A 14626-nucleotide genomic window follows, 5' to 3' on the forward strand; every position below is an offset into this window, starting at 1 on the left:
CAATAGACACATACTTTGTGTTCTCTTGGTGGGCAAAAAAAGGCATTCATGTTGGCACGTATAAGAAAAGAGGGAAAAGGCAGATGCTTTTGACTTCGTAGTCTTTCCGTGTCACTGAACTAATTAGGGATGCACAGGACTCTGCTATGTGAAAGCATGTGTGTATGTTTTTGGTATCACTCTGTGCGTGTAGAGTGCATTCACAGCTGCGTCACCGTACTATTCGTGCGCCAGCTGACCACGGATCACACACACCTGACCATTGAAGAACGTTGCAAATTCGATTGATCACGAATTATCTGCAAGTTTGTGTTTGACGTGAATAAAATAAACACAATAAAGTCATAATAATATATATATATATATACAATTATATATAATCGTCTCGTTTAGTCGTTACATTCAGTCAGGCAGGTGTGCTTCGACTCAGTGTGTAAATATAGTAATCGTAATCAATGGCATGACCCCTGTGCAAATCTGGTTTGTTTGAACAGGTTCAGCAGCCTGATCTGGAAAAGACAACATATGTCAACATGAAGAAGTGCAAGGCATCTTACATCTGTGTAAAAGCTGCTTTGTTGCAGGCACAAGAACATTTAAACAACAACATTCAACCCAGATTGCAAAACTCGACAACAGTAGACAAACAAAATATCTGCATCAACTGGATATGGTGTGTTGATTTATATGAAGGAGTCTTAGGACCACAGAAAATAAAATAAAAAACATCTGGAGGAAATTAGTTTCAAAAGAACTTAAATGACCAGTTCAGGGTGTCGTCTGCTTTTCGCCCAATGGCGCCTGGGATAGGCTCCAGCACTTCCTTTGTTCTCTTTTGTAGCCTAAAAATATCCTATACAGTACAAAATAATTCTAAATAAATATAAAAAATAAATATCAAGCTCCCCCGTTGCACAGTAAAACAGTTCAGGATAAAAAGTCATCCAGCTCCACCTGCAATACCAAGCAACCAAACAGGACACGCGGAAAAAAAACGGAGACCTTTGACCTTTGCAGAGCAACTGTATTCCTCCTCTGTGGTAGACTGAATGACTTAAGGAATGTGAACACACCTGTCAATACGTAGGGCGGAGCGAGTCAGAAAGGTGCTGTCACTTATGTGAATGAGGCCTCAAACACACACAAGCTGGAAGAGTGAGACAGCAGCCAGACGATGGAAAGAAAGGGAGCTTGTTGACAAGCAGGAGAACAGAGAGCTTTCCCATGGCTTGGTGGAACCCTCTGACCCGGATCAGGGACGCCCTGACAGGTCAAAGGGTACGAGAGAATGACCTTCGCCGCTTGGTATCCAATCTGCCTTATGAAGGGCTGGGGAAGAAGAAGCAACCCAACCGCCACTTTCCCGGGAACTCTATCAAGACCACCAAATACACCCTCCTCTTCTTTATACCCCTCAACCTCTTTGAGCAGTTTCACCGTCTGGCAAACATCTACTTTGTGGGCCTGGCTATCCTCAACTTTGTGCCCGTGGTGAACGCCTTTGAGCCCGAGGTGGCTCTTATCCCCATCTGTGTCATTCTGTCCCTCACCGCCCTTAAAGACGCCTGGGAGGACTTCAGGAGGTACCAGTCGGACAAGAAGCTCAATAACATGCCGTGCTTCATCTACAGCAGGTAACAACCTCCGTCGTCGTGCGCATTGAGCGCAAAATGGTGCATTCAAGGCACCTCTGTGATCAAAATAAATGTCTGCATGAGTGTGTGCAGCCAGTGTCCCACAGTGCGTGCGTGTGTGTGTGTTTTCTCCTCCTCCTCTGCGTTTGAGCCCCCGGTGGGAATTCTCGACTTAGAAATAGAAATTGTGTGGGAGATTATTCCTCTTTTGAAGAGGCTCACAACAGTATATCTCGCTACGGCATTGTGCGCATTTGATGAAAGCCTCAACTGGGTGTTGTGTCAGCAGAGACACTAAGGTTAGCGGGGATCTATTTTTGAACCGCTGGTGTAAAATGAATAATTTACAAAGGAGGATAAAACTCTTGTCATTTTACCAACCATTTCAATGGTGTGATTTTGGAGTTACATTGAGAGGAGGAGTGGAGAATGTGTATTTCCTTGCACGTGAGGCTGAAGGGTTCCCAGTTTGTCATTTGAACCGGAACCTGCACGCTTTCAACCTTTGCACTTAAGTCAGCGGGAATGGTGAGGCAGATACACCTGTGCGTGCGTCTATGTGTTTGTGTGTCGGTCTAGGTGGCCTTGAACGCAATGACGACAGACACTTGTCACTTTGGCAAAAAGTAATGAGATAAGCAGCCTACCCAGCACTCTGGTTGGACATGCTAAATATTTTTAGACTTGTTAGACGTTTTTTTTCCCCATGGCTAGTATTTACGGAAGGGAGTGTTTTAAAAGTCAATGTGACAAAACGGATGGCTAATTTCCAAAACAACAATTTCTATTGTGGGTTTCCACACAACGCATAGTGAAAGCATTCTGCGCCTTATCATCTAGACCATCTAATCTACTTTATCTTGACTTCATAGTCCTGTCAATCCTCTTGCGTTCAAGCAACACAAACAAGATACTATTGCTGTTTTGCAAGAATAGCTCAGTAAGGTTGTCTGAGGCCACTGTTTCCTTAGATAATGACAGATTGAACACAACAAAACCAATCCAAAATAGCAGAATGTATGTTTTAATGGAAAAGCCAAATGGTGAACAATCTGGATACAGAGTTGATGTTGACTAATACTAGCTATACCTACTCGCCATTAATTAGCATTTTGCCTCCGAGCACTGGAGAGATAGAAAATTAAATGTTACCTTGTGGGCAATTGAGATTTGGACCACCGTGCACATTGAACTCAAAATAATATATAATATAATATAATGTAATATATATATATATAATATAAGACAGATAGATAGATAGATAGATAGATAGATAGATAGATAGATAGATAGATAGATAGATAGATAGATAGATAGATAGATAGATAGATAGATAGATAGATAGATAGATAGATAGATAGATAGATAGATAGATGTTAGTGACTCATCAAAAAACACAAAAGGCTAAAACATACATATTCAGCTCATTGTATCCCAGGTGTGGTGTTGTGAGGAAGCCACCCAATCAGGTTGTACATGAAGGGCAGCATACCTGCAGTTGTCTGTCACTACGAGTTAACTAGCACTTCCAGCACAGCTACATGCACAAGAATCTCCGTGGGAAACATCACAACCTGGGGGCAAAAAGGCCTCTTTGTTTTACTTCAAGTGACAGGCATGTGCAAAAATCCCTCATGTGTCCGTGGGTCTTCCAGAAAAGACAAGCAATTTGTGGAGCGGCGTTGGAAGGATGCGCGCGTGGGTGACTTTGTGAAGGCGCTTTGCAACGAAATCGTCCCTGCAGACCTACTGCTTCTGCACACATCAGACCGCAATGGGATGTGCCACATAGAGACGTCCAACCTGGATGGCGAGACCAACCTCAAAGAGAGAAAGGTGGTTCCCGGACTCTGCGTCACGGTGAGCACGACCAGTAATTCATCATCATCGTTGATGACGGCCAAACCAAAGTAATCTGACGTGTTTTACTGATTATATGTGTCGTTAGTGGTGCAGCCTGCCAAAACGAATACCTCACCAATTGATTGTCATGCAAACATTTTGTACTTCATGTGCCTGTGTCTGATATAACAATCATGATGTCACTCTGGGAGAGCCGGTTTCATGACCTGGACCTCCACTGTCTTTCCCCAGGAGCCCGACTTTGAACCTGAAAGTTTCAACAGTGTTGTGGTATGCGAAAAGCCCAACAGCAATCTGAATTACTTCAAGTGTTATGTGTGAGTATCAAATACGGTCACTCTCCAAAATCAAACACAATCTGTTACCACTAGTTAGTAAATCTGAATTGCTCTGAATTCAAAATAAGGTTTTCAATTGAGCTTAATTATATTTAGAAAAAGTCTTTCTGGAGTCCAGACAGTCAACATTACAAAAGGATTACATTTACAGGCAGTGCTTAGAGAAACGTTTCAGAAAAATTACTGACTGCAGTAGAAGTTGACCAACGGAAAAAGATATATTAAAAAAATAATAATAATAAACATGCTTAACTGGACCAATGAACGAAAACTGTTGGAGGTTGACAGAAGTTACGCAGTCCAAACAGATGGATGCCTGGATTCATGAAACCTTTCAGAGCAGGGCAAAACCTAATTCCTACCCACTCGCTGCACTTTCTGATGCCATCAGAGGCATCATTAGAGCTATAATAGACTCTAATCAATTTCCCTGGGAGTTACAAATCGAAGAGCTCATCTCTTCTTGCTGCCCAGCTGTGGCCTAAAAGGCAGACAATTGAAAATGTGGGACGTATACAATGAATGTCTAACAAGGGGTATTCTTTCTTCTGCCACAGGGAGAAACCAAATGAAGAAAAAGTCGGCGCTGGAATTGAGAGTCTGCTGCTTCGAGGTTGCACTGTTAGAAATACCGACCATGCTGTCGGCTTTGTGGTGTATGCAGGTACATATTGTTCATTCTCTCCGAACATCGCAACTGCTGAAGGAAGGAAGAAAGGATGGATGGATGGATGGATGGATGGATGGATGGATGGATGGATGGATGGATGGATGGATGATGATAATAATAATGATAATAACCTTCTTGTCCCACTATCAAGGCCATGAAACAAAGGCAATGCTGAACAACAATGGGCCAAGATACAAACGCAGCAAACTGGAGCGGAAACTGAACGTGGACGTCATCTTTTGCGTCATTCTACTCTTCGCCATGTGTCTCGTTGGAGCACTAGGTCGGTGACGAATTACATAACCAAACCATGAAATCATTATGCACATCATTTTATGTTTAAAAGCTTTGAAACCTGGGAGGGGGCATTTAACTTGCACTTGCCGGTGATCGGTCACTTTGGCCCCAAGCCCATTTTGCTGGATGACGATGGGTTGCAGGGCGCCAAAAATAGCCTCCCTCTTTATGGCAGCTGATGTGATTGAGACTCCTGTCTTTACACATTTAGGTCACTTCTTTTGGCGGCAGGCACTACCTGGCGTGCCCCCTTACCTAGTGCCCAATAGCAACGGCCAAGTGGACAATCCCAGTCTGTCCAGCTTCTACATGTTCTTCAGCATGATCATCCTTCTGCAGGTTGAAACAAGTCTTCACCTCTTGTTTTGGCGCCAAATCCCCGAGAAATAAATATTTATTATTCTATCTTCTTTCAGGTTCTGATCCCAATCTCCCTCTACGTTTCCATTGAGCTGGTGAAGATTGGCCAGATCTTCTTTATTACGCAAGACATCGACCTGTACGATGAGGAGACAGACAGCCGAATACAGTGTAAAGCTCTGAACATTACGGAGGACCTAGGACAGATTGAGTACATCTTCTCCGACAAGACGGGTACGCTCACTGAGAACAAGATGGTGTTTCGACGTTGCTCCATCATGGGAACGGAGTACCCGCACAAAGAGAACGGTAAACATCACCAATACATTCCATCATTCATACATTGTGAAAGCTGCCCTCAAGCACTTCTCACTTGATAAGTGTCAACAGTACATAAAGGGAAAGCGATAGTGACTCCGTCATAGGAAAATTCATTGTTTAACTTTTACAAACAATTGTTCACCACAGTGGAATGTGGACATGCAAGACGAAACATGTACTTGAGAAAATAGTACAAGTTTTACTTCTGCAAGTCTCAAAATCAGTACTGTATGCCTGTGTGTGTGTGTGAGTCTCTGTCTCTCTGTCTCTTTCTCTCTTCTCTATCTTAAATAACACAACATTGTTTGGGCGGGTTTAGCCATCCGCTTGGCTGTTATTGATGAGCCAGAATCCGAAGAGGAGGTCATCTATACCCAGCAGCCACAACCCCCACAGAACGGATGGTCTCTGGATGCTGAGGCCAGCAGCCCCGAAGGCACTCATCGCCACCATGAAAGCAGACAAAAGAACAAGTTTGCGGGAAACGCCCAGAGCAACGTGGCCTTCAGCAGTCCACTGGTAGGATGAGTGCTCAGTCAAGATTTGGTTCTAGAGATGCTGGAGGGAACCACAGGGGGCTTGTGTACTTGCTTGGGCTGACACTATGAGGCAGCCCTAAAAAAAATATACGTATATAGGGAAATCATGAAGAATTGTCTCGACCGTGCATGAGGGTCACTCAAGGTCAAATCTGCACAAACACTCATTCTTCCATAGTCGTAATGGGACCAATAATGTAATTGAATGAAAAACAAATGATCCTACACTTATCAAGGGTTATTATTACAATTTTTAATAATGACACTATATTATTATATTATTGAACAATTTATAGATCATTGAATGTTTGAACCCAGATTTGTGAAACACATCAACCACTATGCCACCATGCTGAAACATGAATGATAATATTAAATTATAGTAATAATAATGTGTAATAACTTTAATCAAAACAAATCAAACATAAAATTGTATTGTTTAAATCGATAGCTGGTAAGGACAATTGATTCGGGGAAGGCCTTGTCACCATTACTCGTGTTGTTGTAACAATGTTATTATTAGCATACAGACAGACTAACATGCACATACCTGCGTCAAGGATGAACTACTAACAAAGGCCACTTGAAAATAGTGTTTCTTTGTTTCTACTTCCTTGTGCGTGGAGGCTGACAAATGGACTGATGGCCATAACATTGTGGAATGGAAGATTCCATTGATGTCAATGACTAAAACTCTAAAAATGCATTTCATGTCTACATTGTCCAGGTCCTCCCTGTGATTTAATGAAATCTTTCTTGGCTCTTGCACTGCCCCTCAACAAAGTAATGTGGAAAAAGTTGTATATTTTTTGCGCCTTCTTGCAATATGTTTTCTAGTATTAATGGTTTTTATCACATCGAAATGTTGTGGAAGTAGAAACAAAACAAAAACTTTTGCACAAGACTGAATCCCGCCAAATACGAATACTGTGTGTTAGTGTGTTTGATGAACGCATTGTACACACATAAAACGTTATATATAGCTCAACCTTTTGGTCAGTAGACCTTTTGGACACCAGCGGTCATTGCAGATGGTCAATCCGTGAGGCGTCAGTGGTGAGCACATTTATCTTGGCTGAAAGTTGACCAAGCGTCCGTGACTGGGCATATGGTCGTGCTGGGCGTCATTTGGCTTGGACCACCGATGTCACATAAACGGAAAGCATGCACTATGTACACATCATAATATACGGTAGAGTAGTTCAGTTTCTGTGTTTGTCCGTGGCGGGGAGAGGCCAGAAGAGCCACACCAAGACTAAGAAAGTCCAATGAGATAAACTTTCATTCCAGATTTATTATACAGTACATATAAGTAAAATAAGAATCAAATTCATTTGAATAAATCCTTTTCAATTTCCACCAGCTATAAATTAATAGACTGATTCATTTCTTTGGCACAGGAAACGGAGGTGATTCCAGACAGGAAGCTGCTCGGGCAGGTCAGCGTAGCAGAGAGTACGATTAGCAGAGGCAGTCAGAAGATGGATCCATACCTAGACTTTTTTCTGGCTCTTGCCATTTGCAACACGGTGGTGGTTTCCATGGCAACAGCTCGGAGACAGAGGGTGAGTGTTCTGTTTACTGTCATTGTGGATGGGAAATAAAAAAGGAAGTGAGAAAAGATGACAGAGGGATTTGTTCTTTTAATAGAAGTAATCATTTATTTTTGTGCCCTAAACCTAGTGTCTTGTGTTCTGTCTTTAAAAATAAATATCACAAATTGATACACCTGTAAATAAAATTCTAAATTAAATATATTACTATATACTCATTATTCAATGGCTTTAGGTCTCTGAGTTATATATGATTTGAAAAGCTTGCAGGTTTAACTCAGATTTAATTGCTTCTCCCCGAATGAAATGAATTCTCCAGTTGTTTAAAGTCTCCACTTTCATCTGTGGTCAGTACTAAATTGCTCCTAATTTGTCTCTGCCAGTTGCAAAGATACCAAGCCTTTTCTAAATGAGCTCGGTATTAAAGGTGAGATATACAGGGCAGCCGAGGTTACTTGCATTAATTTAGTTATTTCTGGAAGCCCGACAAATGGGAGAATACAGCTTAGCCGCAGTTGTGTAATTTAAGATGTACAATGGAGCTGAAATATATGATGAAAAATAACACATGATAAACAAATGGTTTCATTTTCTTTCAGACGCATAAATATCCATCTTCCTTCCAGTCAACTAATCCACTGGATAATTTCTCCAACCTCTTGACGAAAGCAAGCTCTCTTCGCAACGTATTTGCACCCAAAAGGGACCGATCCTTCTCAGATGCCTCTTTTAAAGAGGACGACCGCTTTAACCCCTTTCCGAAAGAGGATGGCTCGGACGTTTTTTCATCACGTGGTCAGACGGTTGAATCCAACAGCCGAAATTATGAGGCCGAAAGTCCAGACGAGCGGCTTTGGTGTATGCCGCCAAAGCGTACGGTTTCATTCTGCTTAGCCGCACCCCCGACAGCGTGACAGTGAGACTGCCGTCGGGTCAAGTCCTGGTCTTTGAGGTGCTGGACACGCTGACCTTCGACTCCAACAGGAAAAGAATGTCCGTGCTGGTGCGCCATCCCATCACCAAAGAGTGTGTGCTGTACACCAAGGGTGCAGACTACTCAATCATGGAGCTGCTCGGAGCACCATATGCCGGTGAAGACACTTTGTACAGACCGAAGAACTCCGATCCAAAAGAAAACCATGCGAATATTTGCCTGTTTTTCTACATTTCTAGAGCATCTCAATGGAAATCAGAAGACTGTCGTAGCAGATACTCAGTATCACCTCGACTGCTATGCTAAAGAAGGGCTGCGCACGCTTTGCTTTACAAAGAAGGTACGCAGTGGAGAATGTGAACAATTCCAAGCATGTTTGTGCCCTGCTACCGCAACAGCTCCTTGGTTGTGATGTGCGTGCTGCAGGTTGTTAGCGCCCAAGACTACAACGTATGGTCCGTGAGCAGACAGAGCGCTATGGCCGCCATCGACGGCAGAGAGCAGCTCATTATGGACACCGCTGTGCAGCTGGAGACAAATCTCACCCTGCTGGGTAACAAGTTAACAACCCATCCATCCCCACGCCTGTAAAACATACATCTATCTGTAAATGTCTTCTCGCAGGGGCGACAGGCATTGAGGACCGTCTGCAGGAGAGCGTTCCAGACACCATCCTGGCGCTGCGGGAAGCAGGGATAAAGGTGTGGGTGCTGACCGGTGACAAGTTGGAAACGGCCGTCAACATTGGCTATGCCTGCCGACTGTTGGAAGACGAAGACCTGGTGATTAACATGAGCTGCAAAAATAAGGTGAGGAGGCACTTCACTGCCCTACTATGTCCAAGCTAAGGTAAGCGGATGAGGGCGTGGAGCCCCGCTTGTAAGCCAAGGCTCGAAATAAGTGGATCGCAGTTTGTGAGGCAGAATTTGCATTTTGCACCTCATCAAAACACATTGAATAGCAGAACTGACAATTGACCACAGGCCCAAAAGTCTAGCTTGGCTGGACGCACCCGCATTTCTCACGACAACAACGAAAGTGAAGGATTGAGTAGTGTATGTGGCAACTGTACATTTATTGTGAGTGGCAAAATAGTACATGAAAAAACTTCTCATCTCATTGACTATCGCAGGCATGGTCAGTGAGATGATGGTCACATAATGAGGCGTTCAATTTTGACATTGACTTTCCCCCAATTTTAAAAGCCATCTCAACATTTGAACACTTTTATAATACAACGAAAGGTCAAATGTGTCTGCGAAAGGTTCTGGTGTCAGGTGAAGGTCCGAAACCATTCATAACGAGCTGACCGAGTTCACGTGTCTCAAATAGCCCTGAATCGCAGTCTGGGTTTTTTTTCATCTGGAGCTGATACACGGGGAGCTTTCACATTGGGACTTGTCATGCTTGATAGATGGAGTGAGTTCCCACCAATACGATAACTAAGCCTTTCATATCTAATTAGTAGTCTAATATTGAACCCTCACAGGAACGATCTCTCCTCCCATGATCTGGAGTAGAGCTTTATTGGTTCAACTATTTTTACCAATGTTGACCACCCCAGGGATGCACTCTCCCAACCATCACCTCACACTTTATATGACATTTTGACTGCATACGATCGATGGAAACAAAATATGTGGCCCACTTTGTATCATGTTCTGCCTAAAGTAACACAACTTTTTTTTGGGGGGGGGGGTGTACTGTCTGTGACCCGCCAAATAATATGAACCATTTATTTCAGCTTGTATGCACTTCCATCCTGGATTCCACTCTGGAAGAGGTGCGGAGGTATGAAAACGACCCTCGTAATGTGGACACCACGCCAGACATCTCTCTGGTGATCGATGGACACACCTTGGCCATGCTTCTGTCCAAGGATCTGCACGATCGCTTTGTAGAGCTGGCAAAGCGCTGCCGCGCCGTGCTCTGCTGTCGGGTCACGCCCTTGCAGAAGAGCGGCGTGGTGAAGCTCATCAGGGAGAAGCTCAAAGTCATGACTCTAGCTGTCGGTAAGTCAAAAATATACTTTTTGCAGTTGTTTGGACTTGTGTTCAGCTCTTTATTGTCATTCATCGAATGAATGAGCTTGTTATCCCTTCTCAGGCAGAAAAACAACAGTGTGGTTTGAGGTTGCTTAAATAGACTAATGCATTCCTGCAGGGTCATGTGTGCTTTCTGTGAGTCTTCCAGTCTCTCTGTAGCTAATGACACCGAGGTCAGCCTTTTTTGTTTGTCTAGAGAGTCCCATAAACAAATGTTTGCATAAGTTTTGTCTGGAAGCAATTGAAAGCCCTCATAATAACTTCCACAACTGCTTTTCAAGTGACAACATGTAACATATGACCACAGGTGACGGTGCCAATGATGTTAACATGATACAAGCAGCCGATATTGGGATCGGGATTTCCGGTCAGGAGGGGATGCAGGTTAGAATCACTAACATGCCAATACTTCAGAGAAAATAATATGTATTTTAGACCAACTTTCCCCATACAATTCTTTTGATGAAAAAATGCTATATGTGTAATTTCACATTGTCATTCGCAGGCAGTCATGGCGAGTGACTTTGCTATCTCTCGCTTCAAACATCTTAAAAAGCTCCTGCTGGTTCACGGACACTGGTGCTACACTCGCTTGGCCAATATGATCATTTACTTCTTCTATAAGAATTTGGTGGGTAAATAAAATGGAGCGGTGGTGTGTAAGTCCTGCTTGTCCTCTTGTCATCTAACCAAACTTGTTTTAATGTCACTGATCTCTCCAGGCCAATGTCAACCTGCTCTTCTGGTATCAGTTCTTTTGTGGCTTCACAGCGACGGCCATGCTGGACTATTGGCTGCTGATTTTCTTCAACCTCTTCTTCACCTCCGCACCCCCCATCATGTTTGGGATCATGGACAGAGACGTTTCGGCAGAAGTGCTGCTCGGGGTTCCTGAACTCTATAGAACTGGACAAGGTGCAGGGGTCAGTAAAAATCTATTCACTTTTTTGGGGGGGCCGGCAGACGATTGTACATTCTGGATGGAGTGTCAATAAATCAAAAGAAATTGACTCTCTCTATACAATATAATTTCCAAAGATACAAACACTAGTAATTACTAGTTAGTAATTACTAGTAGTTGTACTAGGTTCATCTACCTGGTATCTTGAGGAAAATGGTATAAGGTGTGTTTTTTTTCTTCCCAAGGTCACAAAATTGCATTAACAATCAGGTGTCACTTCTAGGGACAGTGGGCCCACACAACCAGTAATTACTAGTGTTTGTATCTTTTGGAAATTATATTGTACATAGAAAGTCAATTTTCTTTTGATTTATTGAACTCCATCCAGAATTACCATCAAATTTGATGGTAATTTTTGACATTATTTTAGGAATATCGTTTTTGCACCTTCTGGATTTCCATGCTTGATGCCTTCTACCAGAGTCTCGTATGCTTCTTCATTCCATACTTGGTAAGACAACATTCAGCAGTGGAGTCTACCATCATTCTACAGTCTAAAAACACCACTTTTCATTTTTCCATAGGTTTATAAAGATTTGGACGTTGACGTTTTCACATTTGGAATGCCTTTGAATGCAGTTTCTTTAATTACCATCCTGCTGCATCTGTCAATAGAGATCAAATCCTGGGTGAGCACCAAACAACAACAACGAAAAAGTCATGACTGAATTTTTTTCAAGTTGTTTTATTTTCAAAACTATTATAAAAAATATAAAAAACGTGGAACATTTTGGAATTATTGTTCTAGACTCATACTGTTTCCATCAGAAAGCTACAGGCACTATTTTTAGTAACATTACACTTCTAACAAATAGTAATGTCTATCATCCATGAATTTACAGTGAATCTAGTTAGTAAAATGAATTGATTTATCTTATTGGTTTTTAATTGTTCTGAGCAGCAGACATATTTATGTAATGCATTTCTATGGGTAGTCTCACTCTCTTTGGTCTCATTAGTCTTTAGTGGCAAAAAAGCATTCACGTTACATCACACTTTAGTTTGGAGTTTTATTTTTTTGTGGACAAACTGTTCCATCCATTCCCTGACAAGAAAGACCATGGGTGCCCAACCCAAAAATAAAACAAACAAACAGGAGAATAGGGGTAGTATCGGTATTGGTCCTTATGTCACATTCCGTCAATGAACATTGTTCCAACCACAACAATTTGGAGTGTTCAACTTTGGAATGTCTACTGTCAACGTATCTGACATGTTTTGGAACTACAGTCTTGTTGTTGCTTGTTTTGGTGGTTTGCAGACTGTGGTTCATTGGCTCATCATGCTGGGCAGTCTTGCCCTGTCCTTCATCCTGACGCTGTCATACACCTCTTGTATTACCTGCAATTCATACTGGACGCTCCAGAAGCAACTGGCAGACCCCATTTTCTACCTTATCTGCATCATCACAACAGTGGTGGCCCTACTGCCCAGGTAATATTGAAAAGATTCTTCCACCTTTGCAACTCTGTGGAAAAAAAAAAACAATAGCACGATAACACAATGATTTAATGTTCATTAATATTGACATTTAATAAAGAGGTTACCCATTTGACTATCACACCAATCAGGCACATTATTAGCCTCTGAACATAAACAATGGGATGAAACACAGGTTGTATTAAAAATATTAGCTTCACATCAGATGCTCATTTTTGCACATATATTTCAGACCCATCCACGATAGTGTTAATCTGCAATATAGAGGCCGTATAAAACTTTTTTCAAAAACAGTTTTACTCATCCCACGTGCTTTAAACACACTTATTGTACAATGTTACCATACATCTGGAACTGAGTCTTCTTGGGCAATAACATTATTTAAAAAAAATGCAATTAAAGTCTAATTGGTACTGTTTTGACTCCCCTTACGCTTATGATAAAATACCATATTGTAAAACTTTCTTATGGGGCAAATACAATGAATTATAAAAATCATGAGTGGCTGCTTCTCATCGTCGTCCTGCTCGTTGACGCCTTCTCAAAGTGAGGATATTTAGAAGGAATGCCCTGATTTACATCAAAGTGCCGCATGTTTTTCACTGGCCTACTTTCTCACCATCGCACTCTCTCCCCCAGGTACACGTTTCACGTGATGAGGAACTCGATCGCCCCCTCCCCGATTGTGCAAGCCAGGCATCTGGACCGCCTGGATGCGTCCACAAAGGAAGTGTGGATCAAAGAGTGGAGGGGCTACAGGGGCGCAGGGGCGGTTAAACGCTCCAAGCTCTCCGCTCCACCCTCTCCCAACAATCCTCGGACCCCAACTTCCCCTGATTCCTTAGAGAACGACATCACACTAACGTCATTTAAAATATGAAGAAAAGGGCTACAAAAAATACTGTTATAGAATTAAGATGGTAATTTATTCAGAACTTTTTTTTGTACACCTGGAAGTAGCTCAGCAGTGGAGCACTTGAGCATGGAGCACTTTCTGCAGGGAGAGAAAAACTCCCCTTTGACATGTGAATTGTAATTCAAACTTTTTCTTTTTATTTCTTTGGAGCTACAATGAACAACATATAAGCCAGTTACATTCCTGATGGGAATTCAGGGCCCATGCAGCGAAACATAGTAGTCATGGAAAACTGTATTCTGTATGTAACTCTGTAAACGACACACGATGTCACATGATGTATGATGGAATGAATTAATTGTCTTTCAGGCTGGTCCTACACTGAGCGTAGGTGATTTGTGTGCGTGCGTGTGTGTGTGTGTGTGTTAGTGTTAATTCCTTATCACACAGAAAGGCTTATGGAAATTCAAAGCTTTAGCTGAAACTACTTGTAAAAAGGCCTTGATTTATCATTGGCATACTTCACTGTCGTTGTGCCAGTGACGGAATATTTTTTTAAAAGACCACACTTCTTTCTTCAGCTTAATTTTAATTTTAAAAGCATTGTACAACTCAAAGTACATTTTATTGGATGGATATAATAATAAAAACAAAACAGCTCACGAGAGTTGAATTCAAGAAATGATTGAGACATTTTGCAGACATTTTATAGATAATGACCAAAATTACTTAATAATTTTTTAGATGAATAGCTTGCCATATAATTGCCCAAAAACGGTGCTTTGAGGCATTTCACGTTTTCTTTTGTATCAGTA

General features: G+C 42.1%; 2 protein-coding genes across 2 annotated transcripts; both read left to right on the top strand.

The window, feature by feature from the left end:
• Positions 1-1090: 1090 nt before the first annotated feature.
• LOC119129240 (probable phospholipid-transporting ATPase VA) lies at positions 1091-8540 on the top strand. Its single transcript, XM_037262374.1, has 10 exons — positions 1091-1634; positions 3290-3494; positions 3729-3814; positions 4393-4499; positions 4657-4788; positions 5014-5141; positions 5219-5471; positions 5803-6002; positions 7423-7587; positions 8175-8540. Exons 1-10 carry the CDS (start codon positions 1225-1227, stop codon positions 8487-8489), a joined length of 2001 nt encoding a protein of 666 aa, XP_037118269.1. The 5' UTR covers positions 1091-1224; the 3' UTR covers positions 8490-8540.
• LOC119129242 (probable phospholipid-transporting ATPase VB) lies at positions 8535-14478 on the top strand. Its single transcript, XM_037262375.1, has 12 exons — positions 8535-8666; positions 8749-8849; positions 8936-9062; positions 9134-9318; positions 10254-10521; positions 10862-10938; positions 11060-11185; positions 11277-11477; positions 11886-11966; positions 12040-12144; positions 12777-12949; positions 13595-14478. Exons 1-12 carry the CDS (start codon positions 8567-8569, stop codon positions 13833-13835), a joined length of 1785 nt encoding a protein of 594 aa, XP_037118270.1. The 5' UTR covers positions 8535-8566; the 3' UTR covers positions 13836-14478.
• Positions 14479-14626: the final 148 nt, after the last annotated feature.

This window comes from Syngnathus acus, chromosome 10, assembly GCF_901709675.1.
Source record: "Syngnathus acus chromosome 10, fSynAcu1.2, whole genome shotgun sequence".
NCBI lineage: Eukaryota > Metazoa > Chordata > Actinopteri > Syngnathiformes > Syngnathidae > Syngnathus > Syngnathus acus.

What these genes read in the sequence shown, in the direction of transcription:
- LOC119129242 (XM_037262375.1), top strand. Translation starts at nt 8,567, where the DNA reads ATGTCCGTGCTGGTGCGCCATCCCATCACCAAAGAGTGTGTGCTGTAC. An exon ending in GCTCGGAGCACCATATGCCG is followed by an intron (nt 8,667 to 8,748) that starts GTGAAGACACTT and finishes CTACATTTCTAG; the next exon opens with AGCATCTCAATGGAAATCAG. An exon ending in ACATGAGCTGCAAAAATAAG is followed by an intron (nt 9,319 to 10,253) that starts GTGAGGAGGCAC and finishes CATTTATTTCAG; the next exon opens with CTTGTATGCACTTCCATCCT.
- LOC119129240 (XM_037262374.1), top strand. Translation starts at nt 1,225, where the DNA reads ATGGCTTGGTGGAACCCTCTGACCCGGATCAGGGACGCCCTGACAGGT. An exon ending in GTACCCGCACAAAGAGAACG is followed by an intron (nt 5,472 to 5,802) that starts GTAAACATCACC and finishes GGGCGGGTTTAG; the next exon opens with CCATCCGCTTGGCTGTTATT. An exon ending in CAACAGCTCGGAGACAGAGG is followed by an intron (nt 7,588 to 8,174) that starts GTGAGTGTTCTG and finishes ATTTTCTTTCAG; the next exon opens with ACGCATAAATATCCATCTTC.